This window comes from Anarrhichthys ocellatus, unplaced genomic scaffold, assembly GCF_004355925.1.
Source record: "Anarrhichthys ocellatus isolate YVR2014 unplaced genomic scaffold, GSC_Weel_1.0 scaffold24, whole genome shotgun sequence".
NCBI lineage: Eukaryota > Metazoa > Chordata > Actinopteri > Perciformes > Anarhichadidae > Anarrhichthys > Anarrhichthys ocellatus.
The window spans coordinates 10,724,852-10,743,343 of NW_022280054.1; the positions used below are offsets into that span (position 1 = coordinate 10,724,852).

An 18,492-nucleotide genomic window follows, 5' to 3' on the forward strand; every position below is an offset into this window, starting at 1 on the left:
AGAGCAGCCGGCATGGCAAACTATTCTGAGTCTTAATTTGTTGTGTTTGTGTTTTACAATGAATGAGGATCAAGAAATGGGTTTGACACACATGTAGCAATATCGCACCCTAGAGGTTATAGAGGGTTATGACAACTGATGAATAAAAAAAGAAGAAGAAGAAAGAAGCTAATATGGGAAACAGACATTATATCAGGGTTATTATAAACATTAACACTCGGTAGATATAAACCTCAAGATCCTTTATAAATCTAAGACAACTAAGATAGCAATGAGCATTAAAGAAAAATCTTTCTGCATTTGTAAATTAATATTAGTATTAAAAACAGGGAAAACATTTGTAAAGACGCATAAAAACAAAAAAGATAAAACCAAACCACACAAACACACAGATCAGTGCTGAGATGATTGTAGATGGAGGAGAATAGGAGGGGCAGAGAGGAAATAGAGGATGATGATGATGATGAAGAAGCAGAGCAGCCAGGCACACCATGCTCATGAATCTGTTTCAGGGAACAGTGATAAGAGCTGATCAGGTTATAATGTGTTTGGATCAGACGGTTTTCTCCAGGGCAGCCATCTTCAGCCAACTGTCCACATGTTTCTCAATCTCCTGGGAGGGAGAAGGAATGTTTTTGAGGATTTCATCATTCTACGTGTTTGTTATGCAGATTACACAATAACATATCAGTGAGGCACACATACCTGTCTGGCGTTCTGGAGCGAGCGGCGGTCTGTGACTCTTCTAGTCATCATATCAGCACAGTGCGCAGTGTCCTTAATGAAGATGGTCTGGGCTTCTTCTCCTTCCTCAGCCCTGTCCTGAACCACCGACAGCTCCTTCCACGGGTCAACTCCACCTGTGGCAACGATGAGGAAATAGATTTACATTTGTACCACTGTTTGGCTGCTCCCTCGCCTGCTTAGGTTCAGTTATTATCTCCGCCAGGCGCAGGCCACGGGAGAGGTTATGCATTTGATTGTGTGTGTGTGTGTGTGTGACTACGTGAGTCCATGTGTCCGTGACTGAGTGAGAGACTGTGCACCTCTGTGTCTGTCCACGGCTAATCTCACATTCTGCTGCAGCAAACTGCACAATATTTTGGGCGGCCAGTTATCACTGCATGCTCAATTACCTCTTGTGTTCGTGGTGACTCACACCTTCTCAAAACACCTTTTATTACCTGTTTTATTAGCATTGACTGCCTGCTGACTCCTCTCTCACCATTCCACCCGGCTGGTAGTACGCTAGTGATAACACAGCTAAGTGCATCTACAATCTTGCTACTCTGTGTCCAGAGACACGGTGGGGGGAAGCTGTTAGCACGCTGTTATTTTTTTGGATGGTGTGTTCGACAAAGAGCTAACGGTACTACCAGTGCACACTCTGCTGTACCTCGCTGCCAATCAGTTGTTGCTAAACGGGTAGACAGCTTGGTGACTTTACCTTTGTGTTTTGGCATGATTGTATGAAGCGTGTTATTTAACAACTTCAAGCCCACTGCTTGTACAACGTTACATCGCTGCTGGTTTTTGAGTTTGAAAGAAGTCCGTTTGATGACGCTTTGCAGCACTGGTTGTATTCATTCAATCACAGAATACAACAGTAGTCGTTACAGACACATCCAGGCGGACATGTGCACTCTACTAAGTCCATCTTTCTAATTTGTTGTGATTTTGCCTCTAGTAAACCAAGTCTCACCATTGACATAGAGGATCCTGTGTGTGTGTGGGTTGTCTCCTCCATAGTAAGTGTTCGTAAAGGCAACGCGTCCAGGCAGGGAATGCTGGGAAATGCCAAACAGCATTAGACAGAGTTCAGTCTGGGTTCGCAGGGTCACCATCCCAGAGAACGGACAAGTAGCATCCTCACAAGTCTGGTCTACACACACACAAAGACACAACGAAAGGGTGTCAGATGATAGAAAGAATGATGGTTGACTATATCTATTGTCTAGTGTGTGTGTGTGTGTGTGTGTGCGTGTGTGTGTGTGTGTGTGCGTGCGTGCGTGTGTGTGTGTGTGTGTGTGTGTGTGTGTGTGTGTGTGTAGTACAGAAGCCAAACTCGGTGCAGGTCTGGTAGGTCCACTGTCTCTCTGCTCTCCTGCCTGAGTGGACGGTCGTGTCCATCAGATCCTTCACTGTTTTCTCATGGGAGATGTCCAGACATGGTTCCTCACTGGAGGAATGGTAGATCTGCACAAACACACACACACACAAAGGAAATAACACACAACACATATAAAACACCACACTGTGGGTCCCTGGCTACATAATTCTATTAACGAGAGAAATCCTAAAAGGTTGCACCTTTGCTTCGAGCCTGTCTCATCGAGGAAATGGCTCAATGGTGACACCTGGTGGTTATACTGTGCATGAAAAGAGAAAACTGCAAGCTGGACATTTGTGACATCCTTGTGTTTTCCTTACCTGGGCAAGTTTAACAAGGCGGTTGTAAGCCTCCGTCTCCTCCACGTAAGCCTCGCTCTTGTTGGTCATCACACCACAGAGCTCATCGATTGGCATGAGCGCCCCTTCTTCATTGTATTGCACCGTCCCCATAACTATGTCGGCCAGGTTTTGCATCAGCTCAATCTGAGAGGTGTAGAGGGAAATATTTATTTTCCACACAGATGCATTTGTTCTGTGTTAGAACTGAAGAAACAAAACAAAAACAAAGATGACTGATGAAAAACAGTGTAAAATGTGATGAAATTGTTATTATTCAAACAGTGAATCCCAACCAGGGGCTAGGCATATTAATTGTGGAGTAACTAAATTAATTTCAATTGATTCGAAATTAAGATTTGACTACAAATATGTAGAGGCCCACACATATTAAGTGGCTGCAATAAATGACATTGTGACAGTTAGTTTGCAAGCGAGCAGAGAAGTCTGACACTTAGCAGAAAGTCATTGATGTGGTTGAAATAGTTAAAAGTAGAAGCCTACAGTTCAAATAGTACTAAAGGACAATTTATTAATGGTGGAATTGCAATAGTTAAACACAATAAACACCTAAATGTGATGGATAAATGGTTGCATGTCATTAAAAAGTCATAAAAGGTCATAGTCTGTTATGATTATAATTTCAAAAAAGATAATAGTTAGCCAATAGTAACGTAAACAGATTAAAAGTTAAAATAGGTGTTGGAGCTATTTACTTAATATTGTATTTTATTATCTCATTTATAAGTAGTATTGTTTAATTATTGTAGATGTTTGATATATTAAGATTATTTTTTCTCTTAAATAGTAATTAGTTTAGTTATATTATTTTTTGGGTAATTACTGTGGGCACCTGTTGCTATATATAGGAGTAGACTGATAGGACCAGCATGCACCGGGGTGGGCGTATAGTTTTTACCTGCACTGCACAGGACAGGAGAGACAGCACGACAGGAGTTTTATTAGTTCGTTTGTTTGCTTGTTTTGTTTGCTTTATTTAATAAACACGAAAATCGGAATCCTGCATGGACAATCCACTCTCTTCTGGCTGCGTAAGAATACCGACCACGGTGCATCAGTGGCGTTTGATTATTGTTTGTTTAAGTTTGATTAAGTCGACAAATGGCCACTACAATAGGAGTAATGGATAAATGGTAAAAATAGTAAGATTTTGTGTATATGTTTTGGGTTTTTGTGTGTGGAGTTTAAAACAAGAGAGCACTAGTTTCAGAAATGGTGTTTTAGCAACTGTAACTATCTGGTATAATGTAACTACCAAGTTTAATGATGATAATTGTAACATGATGGTTGGTGCTGCTGCCGGGGTAGCCTGCTCAAATTCATCTGATAGGGCTGTGGGGTATCTGAAGACAAAGGTTGGTTACCAGTGATTTAGAGTAGGCCTACAGGTTTGTCCAACATGTAAGAACTCCTTAACACTCTGATAGTGCTGTTCAAAGTCATGTCTAGTGGTCGCATGTTGATCATCAAAGTATTGAGAGTTCACTACACCAGCATGCGTTGAAAAAGTCTCTAAAACCCTCAAAACAATAGCATAAAAAATACAAAAATGCCCAAACAAGATACCACAGAGAGGGATCTTTGTTCCCCTTTCTTATGCCTAACAACCTCTAATTCCTTCCCCCTAAACTGTCTCATAAAGACCAAAGCCGTCACCTGATCATCGAGATCCTTGGGGATCTGACAGCATCCGAAGTCCACGGCCACCCGGCTGGCGTTCCCGCCCATCACTGCTTCCACAGCAGCGAAGGCTTCTCGCACACCAGCCAGACACTGCAGGAAGAGGATGAGATTCAACACGCGTGACGGACAGAAATGTAATGCCAGTCATACGATGCACAGACATGGTGGCTGCCTTCACACCTTTTCTGAGCCACCAACCGCTTCGTTCATGAGACTCAAGCCGACAACCTGAAACAGGAAACCACAGAGCTGAGAGCAGGCATGCATCACAAGGCTAACTGGTGACGAAATTAGATGTTCTGCATGTGTAATAATTTCTGGGCCGTATAGGTAAAAATGAAGTGTACGAAGGTCACGTCCATGGTAATATTTCTGGGAACTGTGGGGGGTTTGATGATGTTCTGTGATTACAGGGAGGTTGAATGATTACACACATAAATAATGGGTTTCAAACTACGTATGAGGGAGGCTTTGAATCAGCATTTAGTCCCATAATGTAAACATTTGTGACTCATTTACTCACTTCTTTTTCCTGAAGCTTGTCAAAAAAGATGTATGTGCAAGGTTGAGTTGCACAGGGACTCAGGACCCCAGTATTTAAAAAAAAAAATCCTGTCTACATCTCTGATTATATGCTAATATTGAATATTAATAGTGACCATGGTTTGTGCCAGTTTACATTGCTGTAGGCAGAGAAGTCCAACGTCGCCTTGACAGGAGCAGAGGAGGCCACGGCTCCGTACACCAGGTGAGGAAACTGCAGTAGGATGAAAGAGGAACACAGAAAAATGTGTAACAATTGCTAAAAGGGAAATAATATGTACAGTAAGTTGTGTGAGATGTAAAAATTTTGTTAGCACCTTTCCTCTGAACCAGGCGGACAGAGCTCCAGCGTACGAGCCTCCGAAGCTGATCCAGGTGTTCCTGTGGCTCAGATTGAAGCTTTGGCTGATGTGCTGGTGAAATACAGCCAAGTCAGCAAGCCTGGACAAAAAACAACACACAAAACAACTCTTCAGTCTTTCACCTGACAAACACAAACAGACACACACACACACACACACACACACACACTAGACAGAAAGTAGAGGGGAAGCTGAAAACAAACCAAAAAGACACAGATACACATACATTATGTATTGAGGGAGTGAGGTGAAGGACACACATTTACAAGCATACATGTACTTGTACACACACAAGCTGGTAGCCAACACTCACGCCTGCTGGCTGCTCAGGTCTGACAGGTTCTCCGTTTTGAGGCCGTCAGGGTTGACGCTGTCGCCATAGAATCGATGCTCCAGAGTCAACAGCAGCGCCCCGTGTTCCTCAGCCATGTCAACATGGTGACCTGGGAAAGCAGATAGGATTCAGAGTGGTCTAACGCTTCTTTCTGTTTTTAAATAAGAAATACACAGACAGTTTGAGGGAATTAAACGTTTTAAAGGTATGTGTGAATGATGATGCACAATCAACTGGATACAGGTGAGTAAAAAAAGACAGACAGAACACAGAACAGGACAGGACAGATATAGCAAAGAAAACAAGTGTCATCTTACTGACACACAACATGATGCTTCACTCAATGTTCCCACTTTTATTTCCAAATCTGCGAGGGAGTGTCAGACATTTTCTGTATTTGAATCCGTTTGATCTGCCATTTGAATGCATGTGACAGACAGGTGAGGACATGTTCATCCTACTGTACCTGCCAGAACATCAAACTCATAGATGGGCCCTTCTCCTCCGATGAAGAGGAACACCGGACCATCAGGACGCCGCCAGTACGCCTCGTTCACAAAGAACCTCTGGGGAGAAAGACAGGAAGAGAGAAGGAGAGAAAGAAATAAATGGTTTATTCAGCTTCACCAAAACCAGCAGCACATTTCTTTGTGTAAGTAATCCCTTATTTAACGCTCCAAAGGACACATTTGCACATTGGCAGCCACAAATGAAAGTGAGAGCTAAACAGAACTCAATACACGCTGTTCGGAGGCATCGTCTCGTCGGTGGCTATGCTGGAGTTGAGGTGATGAAAAGGTTCAACCAGTCTAGATTTATCCAGACGGAGAGCTCACTCACTGCTGCTTCAGAGCAGATTTAGCAAAGTTTAGCTCTTTTCTGTAGAGCAGGACAACAACATCAGATTCCAGCAGCAACAATAGATACGTCTAACTAAATGACATCATCCAGTGCATTCACAAGGCAGCATTGTGACCATGAGTTTGTTAGTTAGTTGAAGCACCTGCAGCTAGCAGCGACCACTTCCTTCTAAGTTTAAAATCATTTAAATCTTGGCCTGCAGATCGTTCCAGGACCAAGGGCCTTAGTGGACCAAGCTGGTTTCCCCAGCCTCGAGAGGGCCCCACACCGGATAGACCACTGATCCGTCTCTACCTGAGGGAAGGTGCTGAAGTCTAGTCGGTTGAAGTGGTCCAGCTGCTGGTGGATCCTGCCCTCCTTCACATGTTGAAGAGGCTGCTTGGTTTTCTGCAGTAGGAGATTACGCACACGCTCCTTGATCTTCCCCAGAATCCGTCCTGGCAATAAAGAAGAGACCAAGAGGTAGGGAATATGAGAGAAGGGCACTTGTGCAAAGTCATTGAAATAATACCAACCTCAATGGCCTGTTTGAGAGCAATTGCTCTGGCTCAGTCCTGTGTGATGGGGGTCATTCCAGCAGTCCTCCTTGTGTTGCTTCTTTGCTCAATGTTGTATAGCTTTTAAACTATTTAAAATTGTTACTATCATTGTTTGTCTGCCATTTCTGTCTTGTAAAGCACTTTGTAACCTTTGTTTTGAAAAGTGCTATATAAATATAGTGTATTATTGCTGACCTGCTGGCCTCCAGAGCTGAGAACTTCCTCTAGAAAGGCTCCTATGTGGCTCTATCATCCATTTGATTGATATAAATAGTTTATGTTCATGTCACTGATGTGATGATTGGCTAAAATCCTTTAATCTCCACTTAGAAAACCTCTGATCTGTTTCAGTAACAGTCAACACCTAACGTCAGCCTCCCAAAGGATTGTCTGTCACCACCAGCGTCTTTTTTCTTTCGTCTTCCAGCTCAAAATATTTCCACTTTTCAAAAACCTTACAGCAAATCCTCACATCTGTGAAGTGCTTTGATTTTGATTTTTTTTTTGTATATCATGAAGCTGTCAAGTTATTAAATCCATGAGTAAACCCATTATCAGATTCAGTGGAGCATTCATCAACTCACCAGCATCAGTTGAGTTGAAGAGGAGTAGAAGGATGAGACAGCAAGCCGGTGAGAAAAGCATCTTTACCACCGAATCAGGATACTTTAAGATAAACGTAACGCATGTCCAGTCTGCAGGACTCAGGGGGATCTGCACCGCTCATCAGCTCCCTATATAGTCCTTTGAAGGGTGGGAACTGTGACATGACCTGTGTATTATTATGATCTACATATGGCATTTCATGAGAACAGAAAGAGAGTGAGAGTGAGAGTGTGTGTGCGTGTGTGTGTGTGTGTGTGTGTGTGTATATGCCATGTATAAACTGCTCAGCAAAATCGAGCATCAGCTTGGTGATGTAACTAGATCTTTCTGCCTTGTAATGGCTTTCTTTTCCCTCTTTCAAACACTCAGTGCGTCTCTCAGTGTTTTATGTTCCTCAGTAGCAAAAGCAGCTCAGTGAGTTGCTCTGATATTGGAGTTGACTAAATACTTAAAATGTTGGCTAATTATAGTCCTAATACATTAGTATTAGTATGGCATATTCTAAAAATTTCATAAAAAAATAGTATGCCATGAACTTGTCATAACAAATGTCATAGTATAGTTTGACTCAATGTCAAACTATACTATGACATTTGTTATGACATTGTCATTAAAATGTAAAATAATATGTCGAAAAAAAGTCATAGCTCAGTATGTCGAAAAAACGAAAAAAGTCATACTATAGTATGTCGAAAAAACTAAAAAAGTCCTTATTATAGTATGTCGAAAAAACGAAAAAAGTCCTTATTATAGTATGTCGAAAAAACGAAAAAAGTCATACTATAGTATGTCGAAAAAACGAAAAAAGTCATACTATAGTATGTCGAAAAAACTAAAAAAATCATACTATAGTGTGTCGAAAAAACTAAAAAAGTCATACTATAGTATGTCGAAAAAACGAAAAAAGTCATACTATAGTATGTCGAAAAAACTAAAAAAGTCATACTATAGTATGTCGAAAAAACGAAAAAAGTCATACTATAGTATGTCGAAAAAACTAAAAAAGTCATTATAGTATGTCGAAAAAACTAAAAAAGTCATACTATAGTATGTCGAAAAAAAGCCAAAGTACGGTATTTTGAAAAAAGTTTTTAAAAATCTGTATCGTATGTCACATTTCAAAGTCATAATTTGGTATATCGAAAAATAGTCTTATTTACCAATGTCAAAAAAAAGTCATAGTATAGTATGTTGAAAAGATAAAAAGTCATAGTATAGTATGTTGAAAAGATAAAAAGTCATAGTATAGTATGTTGAAAAAAGTGAAAAAAGTCCTAGTTTAGTATGTCGAAAAAAATAAGAAAAGTAGTAGTTCAAAAAAACTAACATGCAATAGACATGCAATCACTCAAATAGGTCATGTCATTTGACTGTTGCAGCTGTGTACAGATGTCAGTGTTTTTCAGGTCCACCTCTCCACACCTTGATGTCCTCATCGCTATCTAATCTGCTGCTCCACCTCCAAACACCTCGTGTCTCTGAGAACCAACGAAGAAGACAAACAAGCTCCTTAAATGCGCTGTAATTTCATCTTCAGGGATTCTGACGTTCTGGACATCAGAGACAATGATATTCTCAAGTGTAAAGTATAAAGCACACTGAGATGTCTGAAAGAAGTCCATTTCTATTACAGACCATGTCCTATTATTTCATATAGTCAACAACATCAACACATAACACAGCTGGTAATGAGAACAAATATTGTACCTCAGAGCTTCAGCACAGAGATGTTCTCTCAGTCGGTCTGTAAAATGTTTTTATTTTACCTATGAAAAGAGCCATGCTAGCTGTGTCCCCCTGCTTCCAGTCTTTATGCTAAGCTAAGCTAAGCGCTTCCGGGCTTCCTATAGCATACAGACATGTCTGAGAGTGGTATTGATCTTCTCATCCGACTCTGCGCATTAGGACGAATAAGTGGATTTATTTATTAACGTTTTCAACTATTTCTTGAAACTGGCAAGCAAATATTCTACCATTTTGTAGTTGACTGAATGTCTGCACGTTAGGTCATCAGAACTAAACTCTGATGAGTAAGAAACACAGCTACTAAGTGAAAAATAGGACATACAATCTAATTTTTAGCAACATGGTATTGTTTGTCATGTGTAATTGTTTTATGTAATAACACAGTTTGACTCTCCTATGTGTGCCGTATGTTAGAAATAATTTGATCTCAGGCTTTTGTCTTCTTTAAAAGCATCTCAGTCACAGAGCCAGCAGCTCTCGGGGCCTAAGCCTCGCCAGATGGAAGGGCAGCCGCATAAGCCTCCAGCAGTCTGCAAGGATCTAGATTACCTCATGTGCAGATCTGAAATGATCCAAAAGTAATCGTTGCAAAAGCAATTAGTCATTAAGGATTGGCAAAGTAGTCTGGACTGGATATCCTCTCTGACATTAACCTAATATTACACACTAGCCTGTCAAATGAGGCCACTGATGGAGCATTATGAGCATTTTTGTTATCCGGTTAAAATCCAAGCGCATAGATATCAAAAATGGTCTGAACCGTCTCACTTTGGATGTGTAGCAGATGGTTGTGATGCAAGAGCGAGATAAGGATGATGACATTAGAAAACACAAATTAGCTGCTTAATGCAATGCTGTAGGAAAACCATTTCACAGCACAATGACAGTAAAAGCTATAATCAACATCAGAATGAGCAAATAAGTAGAGGGATCAGATGGAGGCGTGCTGTGTTGTCTGAATACAAGAGCAAGCTGTGAAATTCAGCTACATTTCTCAATCTTGGTTAGATCATTTTTTGCAGCGTGCTGAGAATGGGCACGGGGAAACGTTTGTGTGTCCATCGCAACATCTGGCCAATTAAACCATCTGCACGGTTCGATACTATTAGGAGAAAATAATGTTTTAATAATTTGGGTAAAAACACATACGAGTTGTTCAAATTCAGTGACAGACACGTTTACAAAGTTGAGCATGAAAAGTTAATTCTTGACCAAAATCTTTTTTTAATGGCGCTTTCAACTGCATCAGCGGACATGTTGACAGGGAAGAGATCAAAGTCATCTGCCAGGAGGTAATATTCATCATATCAAACTCACTCCTCTAAGGTATATATAGAACATAAACAATGAAAGAATCTCACATCTGACAACAAACAAATTGCACCAACTTGGATTGTTGCTACAAAACATACAAATAACTGAAATGATTTTATTGCGGCTGCAGCGTGATGATGTTGCTCCGTCATTCTGACAAACGTTTGGGGGTCTGAAAATTAACGAAGCATCAACGGACACCGAGTTAATGTCACTACTTTATTCACAGACAGATATTATGATTTAATCAGCAGACAAAATATACAGATCAAAGTTGATTTTGTTTGCCTAACATACCATATAATATGTTCTCTTTCAGCAGTAATGACTTTAGCCCAGTCTCTGACTCTGGACTAAGGCTTTAATCGTTGGTTTACAAAACATTCTAACAGAGCTGTTTCTCTCTTATAGATAAACACATGCAAGTGAAAACAAAGACGTGATTTAAAGAAAAAAAAGATTCACGAAAGGCATTAAAGGAAGAGTGCGCAAAAAAAAAGAAAAGAGAAAAGCTGATGACAAATGAGAGCACCCAAAATAAAGATGTTCAATTATGGAATTCTTTACCAAATAAAAGTGAATACAGACCTAATGCAACCTTCTAGGAAATGAAAAGCAGAAAGGGGAGCGAGGAGGCAACAGGCAGGCAAGAGATGCAAGCAAGCGACTAGTCATCGGCAGTTCCGTGTTAACATTGCAGAGAACAGGAGAGGTTATTGAAATCTATGGATAATGTTTGCTCAGAGAAGCAAGGCGTCATGCTCTGCACAGATGATTGTTGGAGAGACCTCCAGGGGGAGGGAGAGGACAAAAACAAAAGAACAGTCTCCATGACGACACATGGAGACAGTAACCATCATACAGATCCCCAGAGGAAGAGGAGAGGTGTTGAAATCATAAGTCGTTATTGGCTGAAGGAGTTTGCTACATGGAAAACCCTGTGATAGAACAAGCTGTTTAGTATTGCATCACACTTCAGAGTAAATATAACCGAAGGGAATTAGAAAAAAAAATAATAAAAAATTGGAACAGGCAGGTAAAATCAACATCAAACCGAAATCACAAGCTCAGAGTAACTCAGATTAACAGGAGGATGCTACAGTGGCTGAGGCGATGACTGGAGATGTGCCTTTCAGTGGGCTGGATGACTGGCGTGTTTCACGCTTCATCGCAGATAACAGTCTCCACCACAAATGTGTTCTCGAAGTGACGGATGTGGTGGCAGTCCTTTGCGTCGCGCTTGTTGATGCCTGAGAGGGTGAGAAGGGGACGGACCAGTGATGTGACTTGATCTGATCACAACGTTTTGTGAAAACAACAAAAGTCACTTCTATCCATTAAAATAAAAACACAGACCCTACCGTCATCCATCATCGCACTTAAAATGTTTCTATTGACCCCTCCAATGACCCCCAACTTACGTCTGCGGGTGACACGGCGGTTCAGGCGGTACGTGTCCTTCCCGTTGCACAGGCGATAAATAAAGGGCCCCAGCTCACGCATGTTGTGCACCTTGTCGGTCACCACCATCTCTTCATGGATGATGTAGGTCTGAGGCAAGTATGTTCCCTTCTGCAAGCGACAGAGGTACAATAAAAACAAGCTCACAGCGATAACAGACACACTAAGGGGCTGGATAGTCCCAACATTGGTTGTCTGCACACTCAGACGTTTTGATAAAATTCCTCGACAGTGCTGACCTTTAAAGGAACGAAGAGCTTAGTTTTTGTTTCTTACATCTATACAACTGTATTTAATAAGTCAAATATGAACATTTTAACCAATTGGTAGCACTTGGGAATGGCGAAGGCAAAAAGTAAAGCCATTTCTTTCTAGACGTTCAAGAGAAAAGGGTGCTCGTGCAGACGTTAAGTTGTCTGAGATTTATTTGCGTTACCTTCACGTTGATAAGGAGCTCCAGAAGGTTGCGTGGAGGCATCACAATGGTGGTGTTGAGCTCGATAACGTAGCACTTGTCCAGAGCAATGTCATGGTAGGCTGTAAGTCCCTGGAAAATAAAACAGTTTATTAAAAGACAACATTTTAAATGCTTAGGTGATTTTTGAATAATTTGACCAATGTTAGCAGTGGGACTCTAGAGATGTTGCCATCTTGGTCCAAACTGAAATACTGATTGCCATTAGAGTTTTATATGGACATTCATGGTCCCCAGAGGATGAATCTGACTTTGTGTATCCACTGTGTTTTCATCTAGCGCCATCATCAGATCAAAATATGAATTTGTGAGCATGTTAGCATGCCGATGTTAACAAAAGCACTGCTGTGCCTTAGTATGGCCTCCAAGAGCCGTTAGCATGGTTGTAGACTGGTCTTTGTTTACATTTGATTTTCTTTTCATAGTCCTTTTCTTTTTCTGTATTTGTTTTAAAAAGATTTAACAGTGTACTTAGTTTGTTCTCTATTCAAGTTGTCAAGTGTGTATGTGTGTGTGTGTGTGTGTGTGTGTGTCCTCACTCTGTGGAAGTCATGGATTATATCAGCGGGGTCGCTGTCTCCAAAGTGAGGCACGGGCACACTGATCTTCTCATAGTTGTCGCCCAAGTAGATGCCGACATTTTCCTCCAGCTCCTGACGCCCACGCAGCGGAGCATACTCGGAGTCATCGTAAAGAATCGTGCAGCGGAACATGTTCTCCTCTGGCATCTGCACACAAACACAATTTAGCATCTGAATCAACACACCGGCTGGAACGGTCTGTGCAAGAATATCCTTCTTTTACAGCAGTGACTTAAATAAACTACAATTACCGCCTCGCGGCTGTATGCCTGTTGCAGTTTACATCCATGCATGTCCAAAAATGTCACATTTCTGATTACAGTATTTGGTGCAAGGGCCAATCTGAGACACATGCAACACACAGAAGAGTATAATAGGGGTCTCACGTGAGGTATAAAGTAGTAGCGGTAGACATAAATGGAGGCTAGGACCAGACCGGCCATGAACACAACCAGGCCAAACGTCAGGCAGCACAGGCCGTTGAGGGGAGACTTTTTGGGCCTCAGCGGCAGGACCAGCTCATCGTCATCCTGGAAAAGACACACAACACAGATTTTAATACTTCAAATGACTACAGAATAAGCATTTCCAGGGAGCGTCAATCCAACATGCAGCTTACTCATCTGATGAGCAGCTGAAAATGACTCAAATTAACTAAGTGCTAAAATAGAAGCTCACATTAACGGCGCATTTTAAAGCAGGAATTAGTAGCACTGAGCCCGGCCAGAGGAAGGGATGACGGAGCTCACGGTAATAAAAACTTGACTGAGAGACGGTGAGTAATCTTCCCAGACGCCTCCAGTCTCGCAGCCCATCTGTTGGCAGTGTGGCACTACACACAGATAGTAGCCACTCACCGTGCGCTTACAAAAACAAAGACTCAACAGAGAAGCGCTGTACTGCAGAACGCTTGTGGCAGGTTTAGAAACAACAATGGTGGCTATTGTTGGAGCTGTGACGGGGGCAAAAAAAGAAAAATCATTGTGTGCATGGGAAATCGTACTGTTGTTAGAAACTTCAAAGAAAAGTAATGACAATCCTGTGCAAACATGTTCCATCATTTAAAAAAAACAAAAAGGAGATGACACATGAAAGATGGAAATCAGTGCCTTTTTTTTCACAACGTCTTGCAGAACACGGTGTTCGTGTCACTCGTTTCAGTTCGGCACGCTGTTCTTTGTGGAAGCGTTTGGGAACAGAGGGGTGCATGAGGACAAGGCGACAACTGTGCATGTGCGAACACACACTTCTGTGAGACTCGGTTCTTTGTGTTCTCCCACCCCACCGGGGGAGAAGACAGAGGCTCTTTTCACACCAGCTGAGAGCGTGGCACACCACGAGGACGGTCCGTCTCCTGCTCGATACATTTGAACAGATTTCAAAAGTCACATACAGCCACTCCGGCTCTGTGCTTATGCAAATATTCATGTCATGTGCATGCATGTCCCATCTATATCAATCTATATTACAATCACGGCTCATCATCTTCTGGGCTCCTTCATGTGTCTTTGATAAGGGAGCCGAGGCCGATGCTGATGCTGCTGCTACGGCAAAGTTGAGCACTCCACTGCTCTGCCTCATTTGGGAGCTGTGCAAAATAGTCTTGCATGCGCTGCAACCCATCTGCCATTTTGTCAGCCAAAAATCCCATGCATTTCTTGCATTCTTTCTTAGCTGGGGGAGTTATTTATTTAAATCTGCACAGGAGGAAAGAAATCAGAGGCTGTGGCTGCTATAGAAGCAAAACCCCAATACAAATCCTAAATATTGTTAAATTGCGTTTTTTTTGCTTGCATTCATCTGTGCAGCCCCTAAACAAACAGCATGCATTTGCACATTATAAGAACTTGCTTCAAGGCTGCTTTTAAGTGGCGCAGAAGGAAACCAACGCAGCGACGGCACGTTCTGTTTCCAAACCTAATGGCGATGAATGCCGTCAAGAAACAGGAGGAGAATCCCCTGCTGTTCAGGCTGCGCGGGTGCACGCTGACCCGCAGACCAACACAACCATGCAGGAGAGTCAGCGGGCACCTCGTTACATAAGCACCAAGTCAAAGACGACTATGACAAACAATATTAATAAAGAAAAAAAACAACAACAGGCGGCGCGTTACTCACCATCGGATGAGGAATGAGAATCTCGGTCTTGTCGCCATCATTCTCCTTCTCCACTTTCTGTCCCGCGACAGACTGGAAGCTGATCTTCACCATGTCTCTCTGTGTGTCACCGTGTGTGTCTCTCTGTCTGTCTGCAGGTGTCCTCGCGCTTCGTCTGTCTTATGGATAGCTGGCCACCTTCCTGAAACAAAAGCCCCTCACCTCGTCGACGGGAACGTCCTCTTCTCACCGTTGCGTCTCTGTCTGTTTCGTCTTGTTCTACCGGAAGTGTGCTGTTTTTTTTATATGTGCACTTAAAGGACTAGTGCAGTGCTCTCTGTTGACATTCACAAAACACACGCACTATCGTATCAGCTCTGTCGCTGTTTTAAATCAAATGTGACAAGGTCACCGTCCCCTCGGCTTCACAGTCACACCCACTGCTTGACTGCTTTGGTTCACTCTCACCGCTCTCATGGGTGGTGTCGGGCCAGCAGGCAGCTGTTTTCAGTAAACAATAAATAAACAACACCTGCCCAGCAGCAAACAGATATGAGGAGTCGTGTGGAGACCAAACGCAGAGCTAGGAGGAGGGTGAATATTGGGACTTATTCTCCGGGTGGACAGAAAATCATTCCAAATGAACGAGGAGATGCTCCGTAGCTGCTGCTACACATAACAAACAGAAAAGATGTTGCAGTAATTGCGGATCTATTTTTTTATGATAAAAGTCAGAAAGTAGTGGAAGAGGGAGGAGTTGAAAATGAAACACTTAATCGATGAAATAGCTTAATTGATTTGTTGAATTGCCAAATTTGTTGCAAAGACGAATTAGTTTGTTTGACCGTTTACAAGAAAACGTAATTTCAATACAAGAGTATGATAAACAGCAGGATTCTTTAGGTCATTGTGATCAATTGTTTGTACTGTAGGTCTATTTATGTTTCAAGCGCTTGTAAAAAAAAAATCTAAATTCTGTTCCTTAATTATAATGTAGTAGCTCACAATTATGAACCTCTAATACATGTCATAATTATGAGGGAAACTATCTGAATCCGATATTATCTTTGATATGAAAGTTCATTGTGTTGATATTTACCTACTTCTGAACATTTTTTATTTTTATGTATAATGGAGTATTTTTAATTTAGCTAGCATGTTTGAATACTTCTTCCACCAATTTGAAAAAAGTCCCACTGCAATGTCATGCAGATGTACATATCCTAATGTCAACACACAACAAATGACCACAGCATCATTTTATTCCAAATGTTTTTTTTCTTTATTTCGATTGTAGGGCCCAGGCCTTTGACACTTCTGAAAGCACCCACGCGCTCTATGCTGAACCTGGAGTCAAAGTCAGCACACAGCCAATGGTTTAATTTGGCATTTCAATGTTGTTAAATACTTGGAAACAAAAGAAACAATTCCAGTACAACATCTTTAGTACAGCATCATGCACAGCCAGTGAGGAGCATGCATGTTCGATGCGAATGGAAGAACCGTCGGCTATCCGCACTGAGATGGTTTCTAATTTAAAATGAATTCATGTCTCATTACATGGACCATGTCGGTCACATGCACATTAATAAATCTGTGGTTTCATCAGTTTAGCTCCGCACCACGAGGACAATCCAACATGCCCAGAGTACTCTGCTACCCACAATGCTTTACACTCACAATTGTACTGGAATTATAAACCCTCTGAAGAGAAGGGAGGAGGGGTAAGAATGGCGGCTGAGTTGCCAATGTCCTGATGAGCTCACCCCTGAATCACACTCACTGTGGGGCCACACAGCACTCCCAGGCCACCAGCAGAGTGGTGAGGATGAGGAAATAAAACAAGTTAATGAAATTGAGGGGGGGGGGGGGGGGGCGCTATCCTCGACTCCAGTTAGTTGATGATGATCGCTCAGCACCTCACAAAGTGCACAAACACAGGCTTTAATGTCTCACTTAATGCTCTCCCAATCCCCTCCTGCAGGTCTCCAGCCGTCTGAGAGACGCTCACAATGTAGATGAGAGTAAGAAGAAGAAGAACAGATCCAGAGCCAACACCGCGACATTCCTCCGCTGTACAAATTGTTAATATCCTAGACGAGGTTAGCTAAATGTGAGCCGGCCCTTTAAGTTATGTACAAAGAAACCCAACAGCAACCATTTTATCAGCAGTAAAATGAAATGCAAAAAAACAACGTCACTTAACTTGTTTCTTTTATAGTTTAGAAAGTAATTTGATTACAATTAACCAAAACCGTGATGTTTAAAGTAATATATATATAATATATATTCATATGTTAAGGTTAAACAAAAACAAATCTACAAAGCAAAAAAACAAAAAGGCATATGTACATGTTCACCCTGTCCCAAAACAAACAATAAAAGAGACCCGACTCTCATCCCCTTCACCCCCCCTCGTTTCCTCGCGTGCTTCAAGTGCCGTGTCGTAAAACGAAGCACACGGGAGGTAAATGGTTCTAAGTGATGGCATCAGAGAGCTCGTCTCCCCCCCACGAAAACCGCTAAAATGAGCCACCGTTGTTTTATTGGATGAAGGCGATGATACGAGAACTGTAGCGGTTGATGCGATGCGCGTGCAAATTTCAGAGTCTGTGGCACTGAACATGGGAGCCGGCGCCGGCGCTGGGTACAGCCGCGGAGCTGTCGCATTTCAAGGCATGCAACCAACACACCAATGTTCAACTTGCTCGTACCATTTCCACCACACGGTTCCAGCTGATATTGTTGCAGTATGTGTGTATGCATGTTTTTTTGTAATACATATATGTGTGTGTGTGTGTGTAAACTTGTCTACATTTGTTCCTTGATGTGTGTTGGTGTGCGTGTCTATCTGGAAGTCGGCCGTACTGTATTTTCTGTCCCGATGTTTGATGGACTGTCATTAGAACATACCTAACATGTCTCAATGTGCAAGAAAGCAGCAGCGTCTATTATTTTCTCGTATTTCTTTTTGAAGGAAAAAAGACTAAAAACAAAAAAAGAAGTAATCAAATGTTCACTGAGACGCGGAGGAGCTGGCGACTTCCTGATGAGTTGATATGGGTACGTTGGTTTTTTTTCCATTTGTTTGTTCAGAAACCAGAAGAGCAGCTGCTGATGGGTCCGTTAGGCAGACGTTGTCATCCTGGTGGCTGCTCCCCCCCCCACCCCCACCTCTGCACACCTTCCTCAGGCCTCCTGGGGGGTGGGCCTCTTGAGGTCCCTGATCTGTTTGACCAGGTAAGTCTTTTCATCGTTGAACTGTTCATCCTCCGTTCTGTCGTTCTGGAACTTGCTGAGGAACTCGATGAGTTTGGTTTGGTTCTTCAGCAGGATGTCCAGGATGGGCTGAGTCTTGTTGGGGTTGGCCACAAACACCTGGTGGTGTAGGAAGAGGATTTTAATACAGTGCATATATATT

General features: G+C 42.1%; 3 protein-coding genes across 5 annotated transcripts in view; all 3 read right to left on the bottom strand.

Moving 5' to 3' along the window:
- Positions 1-553: 553 nt before the first annotated feature.
- Positions 554-7,436, bottom strand: prss16 (serine protease 16). The gene is made up of 13 exons (XM_031860993.1): positions 7,376-7,436; positions 6,547-6,689; positions 5,858-5,957; positions 5,371-5,500; positions 5,013-5,136; positions 4,832-4,909; positions 4,333-4,380; positions 4,126-4,242; positions 2,431-2,595; positions 2,055-2,196; positions 1,703-1,882; positions 706-860; positions 554-613 (listed from the first exon to the last, which is right to left on the bottom strand). Exons 1-13 carry the CDS (start codon positions 7,434-7,436, stop codon positions 554-556), a joined length of 1,503 nt encoding a protein of 500 aa, XP_031716853.1.
- Positions 7,437-10,347: 2,911 nt separating this feature from the next.
- itm2ca (integral membrane protein 2Ca) lies at positions 10,348-15,534 on the bottom strand. Its single transcript, XM_031860953.1, has 6 exons — positions 15,093-15,534; positions 13,361-13,504; positions 12,933-13,121; positions 12,355-12,465; positions 11,879-12,029; positions 10,348-11,707 (listed from the first exon to the last, which is right to left on the bottom strand). The coding sequence occupies exons 1-6, from the start codon at positions 15,183-15,185 to the stop codon at positions 11,616-11,618; spliced, it is 780 nt and encodes a 259-aa protein (XP_031716813.1). The 5' UTR covers positions 15,186-15,534; the 3' UTR covers positions 10,348-11,615.
- A 795-nt stretch (positions 15,535-16,329) lies between these two features.
- The window catches only part of cab39 (calcium binding protein 39), a 13,153-nt gene continuing 10,990 nt past the window's right edge, over positions 16,330-18,492 (bottom strand). For 2 of the 3 annotated variants that reach the window (XM_031860950.1, XM_031860951.1), the window contains exon 9: positions 18,261-18,449. In XM_031860950.1, coding sequence (XP_031716810.1) covers positions 18,261-18,449 — 189 coding nt within the window. Of the gene's footprint in view, positions 18,450-18,492 lie in introns of all 3 variants that reach the window. The other variant, XM_031860952.1, reaches the window with a different exon arrangement.

Excerpts from the sequence above, each read along its gene's own strand:
- prss16 (XM_031860993.1), bottom strand. The coding sequence starts at position 7,436 with ATGCTTTTCTCACCGGCTTGCTGTCTCATCCTTCTACTCCTCTTCAAC. Across the intron at positions 6,690-7,375 it reads CTTCAACTCAACTGATGCTG|GACGGATTCTGGGGAAGATC; the intron begins GTGAGTTGATGA and ends CTTTATTGCCAG. Across the intron at positions 614-705 it reads CGCTCCAGAACGCCAGACAG|GAGATTGAGAAACATGTGGA; the intron begins GTATGTGTGCCT and ends TCTCCCTCCCAG.
- itm2ca (XM_031860953.1), bottom strand. The coding sequence starts at position 15,185 with ATGGTGAAGATCAGCTTCCAGTCTGTCGCGGGACAGAAAGTGGAGAAG. Across the intron at positions 13,505-15,092 it reads TTCTCATTCCTCATCCGATG|GATGACGATGAGCTGGTCCT; the intron begins GTGAGTAACGCG and ends TGTCTTTTCCAG. Across the intron at positions 13,122-13,360 it reads GCTACTACTTTATACCTCAC|ATGCCAGAGGAGAACATGTT; the intron begins GTGAGACCCCTA and ends GTTTGTGTGCAG.